This window comes from Xyrauchen texanus, chromosome 49, assembly GCF_025860055.1.
Source record: "Xyrauchen texanus isolate HMW12.3.18 chromosome 49, RBS_HiC_50CHRs, whole genome shotgun sequence".
Lineage (NCBI taxonomy): Eukaryota > Metazoa > Chordata > Actinopteri > Cypriniformes > Catostomidae > Xyrauchen > Xyrauchen texanus.
In genome coordinates this window covers 20385060-20402921 of record NC_068324.1, presented here as the reverse complement: position 1 = coordinate 20402921, position 17862 = coordinate 20385060, and the positions used below count along the sequence as shown (strand labels likewise).

At 41.4% G+C, this 17862-nt stretch overlaps 1 protein-coding gene across 1 annotated transcript in view; it reads right to left on the bottom strand.

Moving 5' to 3' along the window:
- Positions 1 to 17862, bottom strand: part of LOC127640162 (N-acetyl-beta-glucosaminyl-glycoprotein 4-beta-N-acetylgalactosaminyltransferase 1-like) — a 251321-nt gene that overhangs the window by 54313 nt on the left and 179146 nt on the right. Inside the window, exon 7 of the mRNA XM_052122584.1 lies at positions 11275 to 11342. Coding sequence (XP_051978544.1) covers positions 11275 to 11342 — 68 coding nt within the window. The remainder of the gene's footprint in view (positions 1 to 11274; positions 11343 to 17862) is intronic.

Below are 17862 nucleotides of genomic sequence, written 5' to 3'. Positions count from 1 at the left end.
GCAAGTCACTCTGGTGGCCCCCTACTGGCCCAACCGGACGTGGTTTTCGGATCTCACGCTCCTTATGACAGCCCCTCCTGGCGAATTCCCCTGAGGAAGGACCTTCTTTCTCAGGGACGGGGCACAGCTCTGACACCCGCGCCCAGACCTCTGGAAACTCCACGTCTGGTCCCTGGACCGGACGCTGGAGGGTCTAGCCGGCCTACCTTTAGCCGTCATAGACACTATTAACCAAGCCAGAGCCCCTTTGACCAGGCATCTTTACGCCCTGAAGTGGCGTCTGTTCGCGAACTGGTGTTCTTCCCGAGCCGAAGACCCGCAGAAGTGCGCAGTTAGGTCAGTGCTCGTGTTTCTTCAGGAGAGGCTGGAGAGGAGGCTGTCCCCCTCCACCCTCAAGGTGTATGTTGCTGCTATCGCGGCCCACCATGACACGGTAGACGGCAAGTCTCTTGGCAAGCACGACTTAATCGTCAGGTTCCTAAAAGGTGCTCGGAGGATGATTCCCTCCCGGCCTAACCTATTTCCCTCCTGGGATCTCTCGGTCGTCCTGATGGGATTCCGGAGACCCCCCTTCGAGCCGCTTGACTCAGTTGGACTCAGGGCCCTCTCTCTCAAGACTGCCCTGCTGATCGCGCTCACCTCCATCAAGAGGGTCGGGGACCTGCATGCGTTCTCTGTTAGCGACGCCTGCCTGGAGTTCGGTCCGGCAGACACTTTCGTGATCCTAAGACCGCGACCGGGCTACGTGCCCAAGGTTCCTACCACACCCTTCAGGGATCAGGTGGTGAACCTGCAAGCGCTGCCCCAGGAGGAGGCAGACCCAGCCCTCTCACTGCTGTGTCCGGTACGTGCCTTACATATTTACCTGGACCGCACACAGAGCACCAGACGCTCTGAGCAGCTCTTCGTCTGCTTTGGGGGACAGCAGAAAGGGAACGCTGTCTCCAAGCAGAGCCTCGCCCACTGGGTTTTCGATGCCATTTCCCTGGCTTATCACACCCAGGCTGTGCCCCCCCCTTTGCGGGTCTGAGCCCACTCCACCAGGAGTGTTGCGTCCTCATGGGCACTGGCTAGGGGCACTGCCCTAGCAGACATTTGTAGAGCTGCGGGCTGGGCAACACCTAACACTTTTGCGAGATTCTACAATCTCCGAAGTTGAGTCAGTTTCGATCCCGTGTTCTCTCAGGTACCGAGCCCGTGAGAACTCGGTGGCACGCCGACGATCTGACCGGGTGGATCGCTTGCACCCAGCGCCCTTCCCCTAACCAGGGGAAACAGTGCGCCTTCTTCCCAGGAGATCCCAGGCTTGGGACACTGGTTGGCTCCTCCCCTAGCCCTTGCGGGTCGCAGTTCTCGCGGAGGGACTCGCCGACCCAAACCACTGCGGGTACCGCTAGCTACCCTGTACTGGTATAGGGGCCCCACAGGTAAGGCCTCCTGCTTGGACTCCCCTGTGTGTAAAACCACGGTTCTGTCCCCTCACGTGAGTTGACGCCGTGTTTCCCTTAGGCAGTCACAGCTACCTCAGGTGCCGTGCTGTGTGCTCCCCCCTCTCTGAGGCTGGTGCTACCACCGCACTACTGTTCCGCATAAGGCCTAGGTATAGGCCATGCGATGTATGTGCCACTCAAATTTGCCTCCACTCCGGGTAGGTGTGGCCTCCGCAGGGTCTTCCCCGCCCTACCAAGGGCTAAGACCCCCTTCCCTCAATGCGTGTAAGGGCCCCGGCCGTAGTTGCTCTATCGCGAGAAACATAGAGAGAAAGAGGCCCAGCCAGGCTGGCCCGTTCCCATGTTGGCGGCCATCACCTTGTTCCCCCTCCGGGTAACGATAAGGAATCCTGATGGCTTAAATGGGGCATTGGGGAAGAGTGCGTCGCGGCCTGATACAGTTGGTCGTTCTGCACGTAGGAATACCTGCTCGCTCCTGTATCAGCGGATCACGTACACGGCTCAGCGCATGGCGCTTTTAAGTGGACCCCTAGTGTCGTTCTCTGACACAACGTAAGAGAGCGACAGAAGGGGAACGTCTAGGTTACGTATGTAACCTCAGTTCCCCGATGGAGGGAACGAGACGTTGTGTCCCCCTTGCCACGTTGCTGAGCCGAGCCCCTGTTGTGGCCGGACCATTTCCGGCTCCTCAGAAAAATCCTGAATGAACTCCCGTATTTGCGCCGCTTAAATACCCGTATGTCCGGGGGCGGGACATGCAAATACTGGCTGCCAACTCTCATTGGCCTTTTTTCATAGTACAGAGGTGAATATCGACACTCAAGAGAGACCCCTAGTGTCGTTCTCTGACACAACGTCTCGTTCCCTCCATCGGGGAACTGAGGTTACATACGTAACCTAGACGTTTACAAATATTTTTAGTTTTTTTTTTCTACTGGAATTGGCAAAGGTTTTGGATTGTGAATTGTTCTCTGTAGAAGGGAGCTAATTCTTAACTAACAGGCCTAAAGGATAAAAATGTATGTATGCTACCAAGTTCATGTAAGGAAAAGAAGTCTAAAGCTGACAGTTGTGGACTAACTCACTAATGGCACTTTTCCACTGCATGTTACGGTTTGACTCGCCTCAACTCTACTCGCTTTACATTTCTGAGCTCGCATTTCCACTGCAGTTTAGTGCCATCTCAACGCCATAGTTGCACCACCTCTACTGCCGTGACATCATCTTAAACATGACACAAACTGACCAAAGAAATAACACAACCACTAGCTGTTAGCTACTAGCTCATTGTGCTGCATAAAGCAGTTGTTGTATGGTGATTTTACGTGTTAAATTGGCCTGGTTGTTTTAGACGCAAGCTTCCAGTAGCTGGTCAACTAAATAAAGTGAAGCTTTCAAGCAGAGTATAGAGTTAACATAACTAAATGTACCATCCTCCATCGTGGCCGAGTCCAGGGCACTCCCTCCAATTGCTCGCTGGTCTAGATAGCGTCCATTTAGCGAACCACTTCCAATTTTCCTTGATGGTTCTGTAGTCACTTTAAGTGTTTTTTTTTTACTTTTCCCTACACTTTTGGTAGGTCCGGTGGTAGCCGTGTGTGGCTAACAGCTGAGATACTTCCTGAGAGACTTTTTCGTTTCGCTCATCGCTAACGAGTGGACCGTCTGTACCTCGTTTATTGACCACGGCGTGGTTTTGCACACAACCATTTCTTTTTTCACAATTTGAAAGTCGCGTGAACAAATGATACTGTTATCGCTGTTGCTAACTTTAAAACTGGCGGGTTGATGACATGTGTCGGAAATCCAGTGAAGCTGGTAGTGACGATTGTCCCTGACCAATCTGTGATCTGCAGGATTTTTACGTCACATTTACTATCGGCACGGCTTGCTTGGAACCACGACCTAGGTGGTACTAAAAAAAGTATTAGGTACCAGGTACTATCCACAGTGGAAAACCCCCAAAAAGCGAGCAGAGTCGAGTTGAGTTGTACCGTGCAGTGGAAAAGTCCCATTACTAACTCACAGACTTTTCAACATAAGTCTGTGCTGCCAGGTTGACATTCTTGACTTTGACTTCATTGCATTAATGAACTCCACAAAGTCTTGCACAGCATTAAGATTCACACAGTTCAGCTCAGTTTATTTGTAGCATACTATATTAGCATGAAATGTTAAATTTCTTGGGTCTCAACCACATTATTTGAAAAACTTCACAGTTTAGAACAAAAGTTTTTAATCCTACAAAGGAGTACATGCTAATTAATGACTTCCAATACTATATAATCTAAAAGATGTGCAATTACCTTAAAGATTATGAGACCATGGCTTTAGTTTCAGTACAGGTCAGAAAAATATAAATCTTTTGGTGACGATCAGGTGTTAAAAAAATAAATAAATCAGGTCATATTTCTCAGGCAATAATATTCCCCAGTATACTGTATAGGTAACTGATAAATGGTATCTTAGGAGTGGAAGAGTTGCTAACAAATGGAAATTTAATTTAATATTTAATTTTATAGCCTCAATAAATTAGATTTGTAAATTTCCAAAAGAAATGTTTAGTCTTATGTGCAAAACTCAAAACTCCTAGAGTGCTGGATGGTTTCTTAATGGTCCAAGTCAAAAAAGCCAACCCCCCAATTTTCTGTTATATTCTGACATCTGGAAATGGCTCTGATCTCTCCGGAATCAATGGGATTTTTCAGCCCATTTTATCATGCACCAGTCGATTTCCTCAACAAGCCACAACATTTAAAGTACCTTTACAAGTTACATGGCCAAAAAATGTATAGGAGTATGAGCAATAATAGTGATGGTTGACGTAGCAAGCACCACTAATAATCATACTGATCTCTCTGTGAATTTGGCTACAGTAGGTCTAAAGTTCTTCAGCTCAATTCAAACCACTGCCCCCAGTGGCCAAAGCTGGAAGTGTTGTTGAATGTATGGGCACGTGTGAACTCAAGTTTCTGAAATGTCCACAAAGTGGCACTGAAGGGTACTGTATTTTCAAATTTAAATGATGTAATACAGACGAAAAAAAATGCATAGGTGAATGTGATTACTTCTTGGTTTCTATGGAACCAGTACCCGCGTCGACTACTTGCGTAACGCGCAATAAGTAGCACCACAGAAAAGCGTAAATACATTTTAACAAATAAATGCAAAGAATTAGGTCATGGAAACAGTAAAATTAGATTTATAATTTAGTTAATGCAATCAATAGCACATAATGAAGTCAAAAGCAATGCACAGTGTAGAAAAATTTACTTCCAGGAGCTTCCAGGAATAATGACAGCACTTTTGAGAAAATCCCAGATGCCTCACTAAAAATGCTAAGAAATAATGCCACCCTCTCCCTCTCTTTTCCTCTGCTGTTAAAGGCCAGAAGTGGTTCTGTTGCGTTGTCTAGAGCGTGAGTCAGATCCAGTGAAAACCATCTCTAAATCCTTCACTCTGGTGCTCTTCCTTTCCACAGGCATTATGGCCACCTGGTCTTCCCACACACCATTTGTCATCCAATCATATCATTATTCAATCACATAAACAGGACTTATCTTATAGAAAGCCCATCAGAGACTTCATCATCATTCAGGTCTCAAATTCATCTTGCGTTATCTGATGGTAAGTTGCCCACCAAAATACTTTGAGAGATCAGACCTCTAAGACTAGAATGCACACTAAACAGGGATGAAACGAGTTCTTCTCTATGGGAAACACTTGGTTTTTGAGCCATCACGATAATGTTTAGATACATAGCCAGACAAGGAAAGTAGCCCATCTCCCTGTGTCCTATTGACTCTCAAGAGAACATCTCAGGAGGAACTTTCAGACACCTACAGACCAGGTCTAAGCTGGTCTTTTCAGCAGAGTATGGCAAGGACATTTAAAAAACAAAAGACTATTGCTTCTAAAAATGGAATGGATTCATGCTTGAATGCCACTTGGAAAACATTATGCAAATTTACGTTTCCCCACAGTGTAAAACTAGCAGTTGTGGAGTGAACATATGGTGAGTAAACAGAACCCCCCCACCTTAGCACTGCAAGATGGTTCAACGCTTTCTTGATCTCATGCAGGTTGGAGTTCTTTGAAATGAAAGTAGGTACTCTGCTCAAATCTATTCAATCAAGTGAGTGAGCTCTTAAACGATGCAAGCTGAGAAGTCTGTCTTTTCTTGTATTGGCTTGATGGAGCTATAGATAAGATGCCCTATTTGATCAATGGTTAGTAAGGGTGGGAAGACTCATGGCTCTTACAGCACAATGGACTTTCCAGCTTAAAAAGCAAAGTGCTGAACCTTCTATAAATAACTTTCATTCCATTTCTATTTCTCACTTTCTCAAACTCAATCGCGTCATTGATTTATGATCATGGTAATCATGATTAACAGCAATACTAAAAGTCTTAACAATCCCTACAAATTTGACTTTATCCACTTTCATTGGTAGACCAGCCCTGCATGTAATTCCCTGCCACATTCAGTAGTAAGCAATAAGTAATACTGGAAATTAGTTGAAATGTCCGAAAACTAAATATGCAGTAGGCAAACTATACCAGAAGGTGTATTGTATCTGCTAAGACTCTGAAGTGCGCAAACATTGGATGCCATCAAACTTGAAAAGTTGAATAAAAAACCTTAAAGCCATCAAAACAGATGAGCTTAACTTGCATGGCCAAGTTAAGACACCAGTTCTCCACACGGATCGAGTCACTCCGCCACCACCAGGATTTAGAGCGCATTGGGAAATTGGGCATTCCAAATTGCTGTGTTCAGTCATAATTTCCTCTTCAAAATGTAGTGAAGTAAAAGTGAAATATTTATACCTGAGTACTTCTGTACTTATATACAGCAACAAAGTACAACTACAAAATGCGGCGCTCCTGCGCGAGATGCTAAAACAGTTGGCTGATAAGCAACGGTTAAAGACATTTGTCTTGTACGTTCACAAAAAACTATGGAAAAATGCATTCCAAATCAGTTAGATTTCTGCTTTAGAAGGTGGTTGTGTTTCAGTCTCAAGCATATAAATTGTCTTATCTTCCTTTTCCTTTCTGGTTTATTTACAGCCATATTCTCTTTAGGGCAAAAAGACTAAAATGAACTGTCATTGGCAGAACTTCAGGGGAATATCAGTTATACAAACTGAATTTCAAAGTTTGTCTCCCTTCTTTTGGGGAAACAATCAATATATTTTATGAGCAAAACACGTTACATTACAGTATTAAGACCCAGGCAGAAGCCACTGCTAACCGGTTGCATCTGCAGTTAACTGAATGAATCGACAAATGTGCAAGCAGTAAGTATTAATCCTTATATAGCTAGCACTTATTTACCTGTCTTAGAGCAAATCAGATTTGAACTAATTTACATTCACAACCCAGGCTGTTAAGGTTGTCAATGCATGCCTCTTCCACCTTTCGGATTGTTTCTATGCTACTGCAAAAGTTCTTTTATTTTTGTGATTTTCTGCTCTTTGTCTCTCTTTGAGTCTAAACATCTTCTCTAAGATGTCTATAATAAATCCCCTTCAGATGGTGCAGGATGAGGGTGAATGAGGGTTAAATGTGTTTCTATTCATGTCTCGGATCATGGCATCGCTCCCAAGGGTGCACTTTCCTGTGTCCAGGCCTGCATCAAGGGCAGTAATAGGTGAAACACTAACACACCAGTGCACCGCATGAATAATGCAGAAAAATCAAAAGGTGAAAGAGTACGTGTGGTGTGCCATGATCCTTGAAAAAACTGCATTTAGATATTTGTTCAGTGTTTTCAATGTAGTAAACTTATGAACCAACACAGATGTTAAAGGGATATTCCAGGTTAAATACAACTTGATCGAGCTAATGTATTTGTTTTAGTGTTAAAATACTTTCTACTATCACAGCTTATTATGCAGAGACAACAATAAGTAAACCATTTTTATGCTGATTTCCCTGAAAATTATACTGTAAACACTGTGGTACCACAGAGACGGGTCACTTCTATTAAAATAAATGGGAGGAATTGGGACGCCCAAAGGTCAGAAGATCTAGAAAAGCCAATCACCTTTTAGATACAGACATCGCCTGTCAATCACCTCGAGAACGCACATGCGCATTAGCCATTCAAACCAGGAAAATCTAGTTTTTTAGCGTAATCTGAGGTAAAAAAGCACAATTTATGATACCAGTGCTGTCAGATTATACTGTTGATTTGAAATATGTTCTTTGATCATAATCTGGAGATTTCTGTCTTTCCCTATTCAAGTATAAGAATAGGGATAAGAGCTGCACTAAAATGCCGCCTGTTCACATATAAAAAGCTGCCTGGGATCGTTCCAAAGATGGCTACCAAGTGACCTGACTTGCTAAAAAGACTTGTGGCAGTATCATCTTTAAAAAAATACAAATATATCCACATGCACTGGACGTACGTCTTTGATTGGTGTGCCTGACACTTGATTTTTGCATCTGACACAGGAGTGCCGCATTTTTAGACGTTATGTCAAGAACGTTGACTTTTAAAAACGTACTGGCAAGCTGTTGTGAACTGCCACAACAGATTTAAAAATAACCTTTTAGCCAGATTTTGTTCAAAATTAAGTCACACATGACCATTCTTCGACTTCGCTAGAAGAATACTGGCACCTTTAGGAGCCAAGTCTGGCAACCTGCAAGGTGTTTTTTTCGTTCATCTGTACTGTTTTTCCATAGTTTTCACGTAAGGTTAAAAAGACTCTCAACTTTTAAAAAATTTGCTGGAAAACTGTTTTGAACCACAACAACAAACTCAAAATCATCTTTTTAGCAATTGTTACAAGGAATCAGGTCCGGGTGGCAAGGCAGCATTCAATATGCGCAACGTTTCTGGACCTGCAAGTAGAGGTGTGCTGTGTTTTTAAAGGCAGTGGTGTGGAGGCTCCATTAACTTCAGGTGGACCTCATCACAGGCAGCCAAATGGAGGAATAGTCACTGCGCCCCTCCTCTCTCCAGCCCACTCCCTTTATGGAACTGACTGAAGAACGGCCTTTAAAGAGGCAGGACGATGATGACGACGTTGCGACAAGCAGAGGGGCATGTTGTTCCATCACATTGCCTATAGGGGCCACTCACACCAAATGCATTATTGTGTTCACCTACAGTTTTTTTTTCTTCTTTTTAATATGTAAAGGTGCTACATGGACATTTTTGACCACTGCGCCACATCTCACTTTTTTCGCCATCTCTCACAGGAGCGGCACGTTTTTTAGAAGCTGTGTTAGGTTAAAAACCGTCAAGCTGTTTCGAATGACCACAATGAACTCAATCACATCTTTTGGCTAGATTTTGTTTAAAATGGCACCATATTTTAAAAACGTGTAATAAAAATGCACTGGTAAGTTGTTTCGAACCACCACCACAAAAAAAACAACAAAAAAAAAACACACAAAAACAAACATTTATTTTGGCCAAATTTAGTTTTAAATGATATCGCACTCATTTATTCTTTGATGTTACTAGACGTATTTGTTGCCCTTTAGGGGCCACTCACACTGGGTGAATTCACAACTTTCATTGGGGACTAATTAAAGACTTCAATTTGTTGTTGTTTGGATTATTTTAACAAATGTTTGTGTGGATTTTCATCACATCTGACAACCCTGGCATACAGTATCCTGTAATTTTTACAGTCTGTACATAAAACTCCTAAATATAAATGCCAAAATCATCTAGGCAGAACATTACCTACTTAGAACAAATCTAAAAAAGGTGTCTCAGTGGTTACTATCTATACACTCAGGTTCATGAAATGGGTTCAGATTAGTTTATGCATTATTAAATATACTCAAGATAAATGCCAAGGAATAGATCACTTTACAGACATATATATGGAAACAAATCCACTGCTTATTCCAGCAGATCCATTTAAAGCCATTATTAATGGATCATTAGCACAGAGTGCCAACTTGTTTTCTTTAACATGCTATTTAGGATACAATATGCTAATCGTCCATTAGTATACTGCTTAAGCGGAAAAGGTTTCTATCTTTGAAGCAACACTGTTCTTTTTCAATATGATATTTTAATCAAAATCACAATAGTTGTGCAGCTCAAAGTGATCTGAGCTGTTTGAGCTGGCCAGGGAAAGGAAATCATTAAATGTCCCATCAGATAAAGGGCTGCAATTTCTAATTATCAACCCAATCAACACTATCACAGGTAAATTGACTGCATCAATACGCATGGGAGGTTTGATTACAAAGAGGGAATTGAGGCCTTTGATTGGACAATGATGCAGGAAATTAAACATAATTGAATTACATAGTATCTGTTGACGATCTTTCAAAGCATTTGATATCAAGATGAGTAATTTGTCTTATGAGCATTGAAAGTCAAAAGTGTGTTTGTGTCACTCAAACTACTTGCAACAATATAGAATATCTATATTCTGGGAGATTGTCATAAACCTAACCTCACCCATGAACTGCTAAAATACAAACAACACATCACATGCCCCACCAGAGAAATAAATATATTGGACCATTGCTACACCACTGTAAATGATGCATATTGTTCTGTCCAAATTGCAGCTTCAGGACTCTCTGATCACTGTCTGGTTCATCTTCTCCCAACCTACAAGCAGAAACTAAAATCAGCTAAGCCTGTAGTAAGGACAGTAAAGAGCTGGATCAACGAACCAGAGATAAAAATACAAGCCTGCCTTGACTGCACTGATTGGAGTGTTTTCCTGCTTCCTACTGTGCTTAAGAAGTTCAACCTGCAAAAGGAGATGCTGACACAGTTCTATTCGGCCGTCATTGATTCTGTCCTATATGCATCTATAATTGTCTGGTTTGGCTCCAAATAAGACAGAAAGAAACTACAAAGGACAGTCCGGACTGCTGCGAGGATTACTGGTGCCCAACTTCCCACCCTCCAAGACCTGTACATCTCCAGAGTGAGGAAACATGCAGGTAGAATCACTCTGGACCCCACACACCCTGCCCACTCCCTCTTTGAACTGTTGCCTTCTGGCATGTGGACATCCAGGACATCCAGGCACAAGAACAGTTTTTAACCTAAGGCCATTTTACTCATGAACAATTAAACTGCCAGGATTCCCCCATAGTGCAATAATGTAATTAAATATCTCATGTACATATGTAAATTGGTAAAAAATATAAATTGTAAAATGGTCTGCACTTATATAGCGCCTTTTTAAGCCTTAACGGTATTCAAAGCGCTTTACGCTGCATTTCATTCACCCATACACACACACACATTCATACACCAATGGTGTCAGAGCTGCTATGTAAGGTGCTAGCCTGCCACTGGGAGCAACTTGGGGTTCAGTGTCTTGCCCAAGGACACTTTGGCATGTGGAGTCGTGTGGGCGTCACTTGGCAATAAAGCTCATTCTGATTCTGATTAAATTTAAAAGAAAATTCTGTAAAACATAATAATTTACCAAAATACTCACAACAAAACCCAAGCTCACAATGCAATTTCCAGCAATGCAATTGTCTTTGAATTTATTTCCAAAACATTGCAAGCACTAGGTGTGTATGTACTTCAAATGCAGTAATTCAGTTTGAATGGTGAAAGTGTCATAAGAAAGTGTTTTACCACTGACATTTTCATTAGATTGCATTTATAACATTGCTTAACATGCAAAACAGAGGTAAAATATTAAAGTTTAAGTCTTAGACCTTTGGGTATACATTGTTCAAATCCATTTTTAATTTGGCCAACCTTGGGGCCCCTCAGTGCTGCAGCATATGGATAATAATGTACAAGGAAATGTGCAAAGGGACTGTATGTGATTTAAACACTGTGTCGGTGTATATCTGTACTTACTGCACAGCTTTGGATGCTTGTGATCTGAACTTGGTAAACTCCCCAGGTGCACTCCATTCGGATCCCAGCTAAAAACAAAGAAAAAAACAGACTTTACAAACCTGATTTAATTCAGGATTCCTTTATCCTGAATGGGATCCTTTATAAAGCATTAACCCTTGTGCTGTCAAATTGTGTTGGTCAAAAAGACCAACCCACTAAGATTGCTTATAAATCACTCATATTGCAAATATTATCACAAGATATTGCATTTTTACCAACTTCTTTTTTAGTAATTATGACTAGTTTTGTAGCCCTTTTTTTACATATTTTAAAAAAATATATATTTTTAATGATAGGATTATTTGAACTGAGCGTTTACCAGGCCAGTGGGGGTCACTCCATGCTGAAAAAAATATTATATTAATAATAATAATAATAATTATTATTATGTACTAAATGAATAACCACTTGCTTGATCTGAACAAAATAGGTGTTAATTTTAAGAATAAAATCTGGACTTTACAATGCTTATAGCTGATCCTACCAATTCTTAAATAATGTATTTTAATTTGCTGACAAATAATAACTGTTTCATCCTCATCATTTTCAAATTTGTTATCAAAATATTTATATTTAGAGTTGGTAAAACCATTAAAAAGATGAGATTTTTATCTCATTAAAAATTTATATTTTTTATCTCATTATCCCGATTCAAACGAGCCAGAACTCAACATAATATAAGAAGTACATGGAACATGATGCACAAACACACATCCCCATATGTGCTCACCTGAAGGATTATGATGCTCCTGAACACTGAGCGGCAGATTCACTAAGAATGATTTGCATTCGGTAAAAGCACAGTTTTTTTGCACACACTCTGATTCACTAAAGAAATTATGCAGATGCAAATTATGCAGTCAACGGCGCAAACATGACCACAAATATCGCTGCTGAACACAATTTGCATCTGCAATTCTGATCTTGCGGTTGATACACCCTGCCAGGACTATACAGCATCACTTTGATCCAGACAGGGGCAGAACTACTGGCATGGCATGAAGTGGCAAATGCCACCCTAAGAAAAAGCATTGCCACCCCATCTGCCACTCCTGCATAAGTATCCAAATGTTTTAAATATAAATGTAAGTATATTATCGTTGATTTTGACATTGTGTAGGGGTTTAATCATGTCAAACTGTCTCAACTCTCACCAAATGCAAAAATGGCTGCAGACCCTTAGCATGACTGATTACAGCCGCAACCAATCCCGTGATTGTTTACAGCAGCGGCCAATCACAACATCAACCAATCGCCTACCTACTACTGCAGCATGTGTACAGTGTTTGGGCTATCGCGGATTGATGATCTTATTTCCTCAACAACAATGACCACATGGACAAATACATGGAAAGAAAGAGGTAAAAGATGAATTTCTCAGTTGTTTGCAAGTATTCACTCAATAATTATTCGATACATCACTGTCAGTTATGGGTTGAGATGGGCGAGACGTGTCCTCTCCACTTTTTGAAATAGCTTTCGTCAGGCATGTGTATAATCCAGATGAAACATCTCCAGTTCTTGAGTTGGAGTTTCTATTTCATCCGTGTGTGTTTTGACTCGTGATCAGGTGCTGGAATGTGTTATTTTGAATGTTATGATAATTGATTGTTGCAGCTTTTATCAGTGTCATTTTGTGTCAGCAGATTTGCCGCAGCTCGCGCCCTTTTCTTGAGAAGGCGATGGCCTTCTCAACCTTATTATTTGTGAGTATGTAGTGTGTGTGTGTGTGTGTTGTCTTTTTCTCTTTCTCTTCCTCTCTCTTAATCGCTCTCAGGTGTGGGGAAACCAGGTGTGCTGATTGTTGATTGGGCGCACCTGTGCGCACTGTGTTTCCTTCCTATATAAACTGTTTCATGGCTGGGTTGTGTGATGGGAAAGGGGGGTTCGTGAACGGTGTCATCTCTTTCACGGGAGCGCAGGCTCATTACGGGTTCCCGCTGCTGGAGCGGAGAGTTTGTGGTTGTCACTGTATGAATTACTGAGTTTGCTATTTTTTAATATACAGAACCTGTCAATAATTGTGTCGGTGTTTCCGCTACTCTTGTCTCCCCTCTCACATCTTTTATTGCATTTTATTTTTATACTGATCTATGTATTCATCTATTGAATAACAAAATCCCAAGACCGATAGTTGCATATTTAGAAATTAAATTACCATATTTCAGGCAAGCTGTTTCGGAGCACCGCTCTGAAAAAAAGTAAAAACACCTTCCTTTTTTGGGTAGATTTTGGTCTAAATGACGTCATACCTGTTTGATCTTCGATTTTAGCTCAGTGTATATTGCGGCTGTTTTAGAATTGTTTTGCCATGTAAACCTCTGCAACTTGCTGTTTTTCAGCATCTTACGCAGGAACGCAACATTCTTTAGATTTTGTGTCTGGCTAAAAAGAATGTCAACCTATAAAAGCAAGGCACTGTTTTGAAACATCGCAACAAATGCACAAAAAAACACATTTTTTTTGGCCAGATTTTGTTAATGCCGTCATAACCATTTGTTCTTTGATTTCACTAGAAGAAATGTATATTGGCACATTAAGGTGTCGCTCACACCAAACATGTTTTTGCATCTCTTTGCACAGGTTTCTCATAGTTCTTCAAAGTAAACATGCACAACATGGACGTCTTTGACCACTACAGAGTATCATTGTTGTTTATTTAGCATTTCGTACTACTCACATCACACCTGTCCTTCTGTGATTTCACAAGAAGTACAATATATGGCTTCTTAAGGGGTAGCTCACACCAGACGCTTTTTTGCATCTGTCTGCACTGTTTTTCTATTGTACAATTCTTTGTAGACACTGTGTCAGGTAAAAAAAAAAACAAAAAAAACATGAACTTTTAAAAACTTTTCAAAGCACATCTCCTGCGTTTTGTTCCATTTGTTGTCCTGCATCTAGCTTTATTAGTGCAAAAACGCATTTGGTCCGAACAGCATGTGTTTTTTCACCAATAAACCTTAAGCTTTTGCAGTTTTACATTGTTTCCCATAGTTTGCAGTGCTGCCCCTGTGCATGTGAGCACACTGATTTCCACACCAGTAATGAGTGCTGCTGCTGCTACAGTAATTCAAATGAAACCTCCAGTATTCCATCCCAGCATGCCTTACTTTAATTGTCATGTGTGGCATCTCTCTCCCCCTCTCTAAAGCTTCTGTGCACATCACACATCGCTGTAATGAATTATAATGCCCCCTGGATCCCTGCTGCCCTCAAAGACATCTTTCATTCTGCACACACACACACCAAAGTTCTGCAGATGTACCCACACATACCCCTCTCTTCGCCAACAGGAGTGTGTTTACTGTGAAACACACCTTGTGTGGCCGTCAGCATAAACACACATGTGACTCAGCCAATTCTAATTACCTCTGCTGCCAAACACAACTAGCTCTCTCGTGGGGATTATAGGACAAAGATGCACTGTGTGTTTGCATATGTGTGTGCTTGTATGTCCCAATGTCGGGGAGTAACTAACTAAAACAAACAATGTAAGCTATACTACTAACTTATCTACATTTTTCAGTAGCCTGTCAGTAGCTAAGGTGTTTTTTTTAAAGTAGCTTTTTTGGTAACAAGCTACTTTTTGCAATGGGTAGCATCATAGATTGTGACACTGATATTTTTTTAGTTTTGGAACACCAAGACATTGTTTTTTTTTTTAAAGAAACTGATACTTTAGTTTACCAATGATGCATTCGTTTTTTTTTAAAGTTTGTAATGTTAAAGATTGTTATTATTATTGTTTGAAATAAGTGTTTTACATTTTTATTCATTTTAAAATTCTAATTTTACCCATGATGTCACAATGTGTGCATAAACTGTATACAAACAAAGGTATGTATATATGGAATATGTAAATGTATCCTTTCAAATGCTGATTAATACTGTCAACCTAGTAGAGAACCGAATATATTTTGTGTCAGATAAACATGGCTCTAATTATTAAATAAATATTTCACACATTGATCTCTAGATTATTGATCCCTCCAAAATCTTTTTATGTTTTATGTTCTAGTTTTTGTTATTGATGTGTAATATCTGAGCCAACAGCATCACTAAACATGTTGCAAAATGTTGTCTCCCGAACACTCCCTCTGCCATTGGTCGTGCCAAACAGAAAGTCCCTACCCAAACTCACATCATTAGTTGAGCCATTTTTCAGGGAATAGTTTTTTAAAATGGCTTCGATGGAAATCAATTTCTGCTTATACATTAGTCCGTCTCTGCATACTAAACTGTGATAGGAATAGTACTTTAACATCAAATAGAATTACAATATAATCTTTAAATGATGTGTAGCCTGTAGTTTGAAAAGCAACAGTTTCAAAGCAGCTTCCCTAACACTGTTTATGTTTGCCTCCAGAGACGAAAGCTACAGTACATTTCCACTCGAATGTGACTGCAGAAAAAACATTCAAACGCAATGGTAAAAGAAATCATTTGGTGGAAAGTTCCTTTTACGTGGGCACTTGCATCGGTGCACTTGAGTCTAATAGAAATCACAGCTTGTTAGGGAAAACTTGCAAAGGAAAAGATGGATCAAAGGAGACAAGGAAGATTAGAAATAAGCCCAAAGAGAGACACATACAGTTATTCCATCCCAGCACTGTTTCCCTGCAGAGCAGTGGAAGGGATAGCAAAACATAACAGCTATTATACAGAGAAGAACATTCATATTTACATAGATGACTCATCTTTCTGCATAAACTCCACAGAACATCCACCAGCTAATGAGAATAAAGAGAAAATGCTGGTATTAAAGTACCTTAACTGATCTCAGCTCAGCCTTTTGTGTTCTCTTGACAGCTGAGATTATGACCAAGACTTGAAACTTGGTCACAAACTAGCAAAGCTGAAGAAGCTACTTTGAAACGGCAAGTTACAAGCAACAATTTATAGTTATGACACAGTCAAGGTTCGCATGAACTCAATATTGACCCTGTTTACTTCCTTGATACGAGTTCCCTGTCTTATGCAGCGCGTCCTAGAGGTCAACGATAGTGAATTTTTCTGATATGATAACTAAGCTTGTGGAAAAGGCTGATAACCAATGAATCTACTGATAGTATTTAATTACTTTTTAAAATAGTTTCTTTTATGTAAAAAAAAAAAGTCTTTTCTTACTGTGACAGATACAGGTATAGAGGCAATACGCAAATAATCTTTGTTGCATAACGCGTGACTTAAATGAACAAGTCCCAAATACACCAGGGACTCAATATAAAAACCAATAATCGGTGCCGATATATCTGTAAAACCGATACAATATATAACCGACATATTGGTCGACATCTAGCACATATGCTTCAAATCCTCCATGGTAACTCAATCTTGCAAGCTCGGAAGTCGTAATTACGGTGTGATGAGTGTTAAAGTGATTTTGGTTGGAAAATGGATGTGTTGGGCAAGTTCGTATTTCTCTCTCTCTTTCACTTACTGAAAAACATAGGAAGATTTTTTTAGTGCTACTGTAATGAAATGAAGAGGATATGTGTAATTGATGCTATATCTGTGTATTTGATCAAAATCGACTCAGAAATGACTAAATAAGTGGTGTTTTCTGGCAAGAGTCATCGAAGTAATTGAGAATGTTGATGGTACAATTACCAATTTATGTCAATTCGCTTCCACAAAGACTCTTAAATTGACATGTCCAGAACTTCGAAAGTTGGGGCTTAAAGAAAATCGTCTAGGTTACGTATGTAACCTCCGTTCCCCGATGGAGGGAACGAGACGTTGTGTCAGAGAAGCGACACTAGGGGTCTCTCTTGAGCGCCGATATTCACCTCTGAACTATGAAAAAAGGCCAATGAGAGTTGGCAACAAGTATTTGCATGTCCCGCCCCCGGACATACGGGTATTTAAGTGGTGCAAATACGGGAGTTCATTCAGGATTTTTCTGAGGAGCCGGAAAAGGTCCGGCCACAACAGGGGCTCGGCTCAGCGACGTGGCAGGGGAGACACAACGTCTCGTTTCCTCCATCGGGGAACGGAGGTTACATACATAACCTAGACGTTCTCCTTCTGTCGCTCTCTCCACGCTGTGTCAGAGAAGCGACACTAGGGGTCCACTTAAAAGAGCCATGCGCTGAGCCGTATGCGTGATCCGCTGATACAGGAGCGAGCAGGTATTCCTACGTGCAGAATGACCAACTGTATCAGGCTGCACGCACTCTTCCCCAATGCCCCATTTAAGCCATCAGGATTCCTTATCGCTACCCTGGAGGGGATAATATAGAGCATAGAGCATCTATGCGTAGTTTCTCAATGCGTGTAAGGGCCCCGGCCGTAGTTGCTCTATGCGTAGTTTCTGCATAGAGCAACTACGCCGGGCCCTTACACGCATTGAGGGAAGGAGGTCTTAGCCCTTATTAGGGCGGAGAAGACCCTGCGGAGGCCACACCTACCCGGGAGGGGAGGCAAATTTTGAGTGGCAAATACATCGCATGGCCTATACTTAGGTCTTATGCGGAACAGTAGTGCGGTGGTAGATCCAGCCTCGCAGAGGGGGGAAGCATACAGCACGGCACCTGAGGCAGC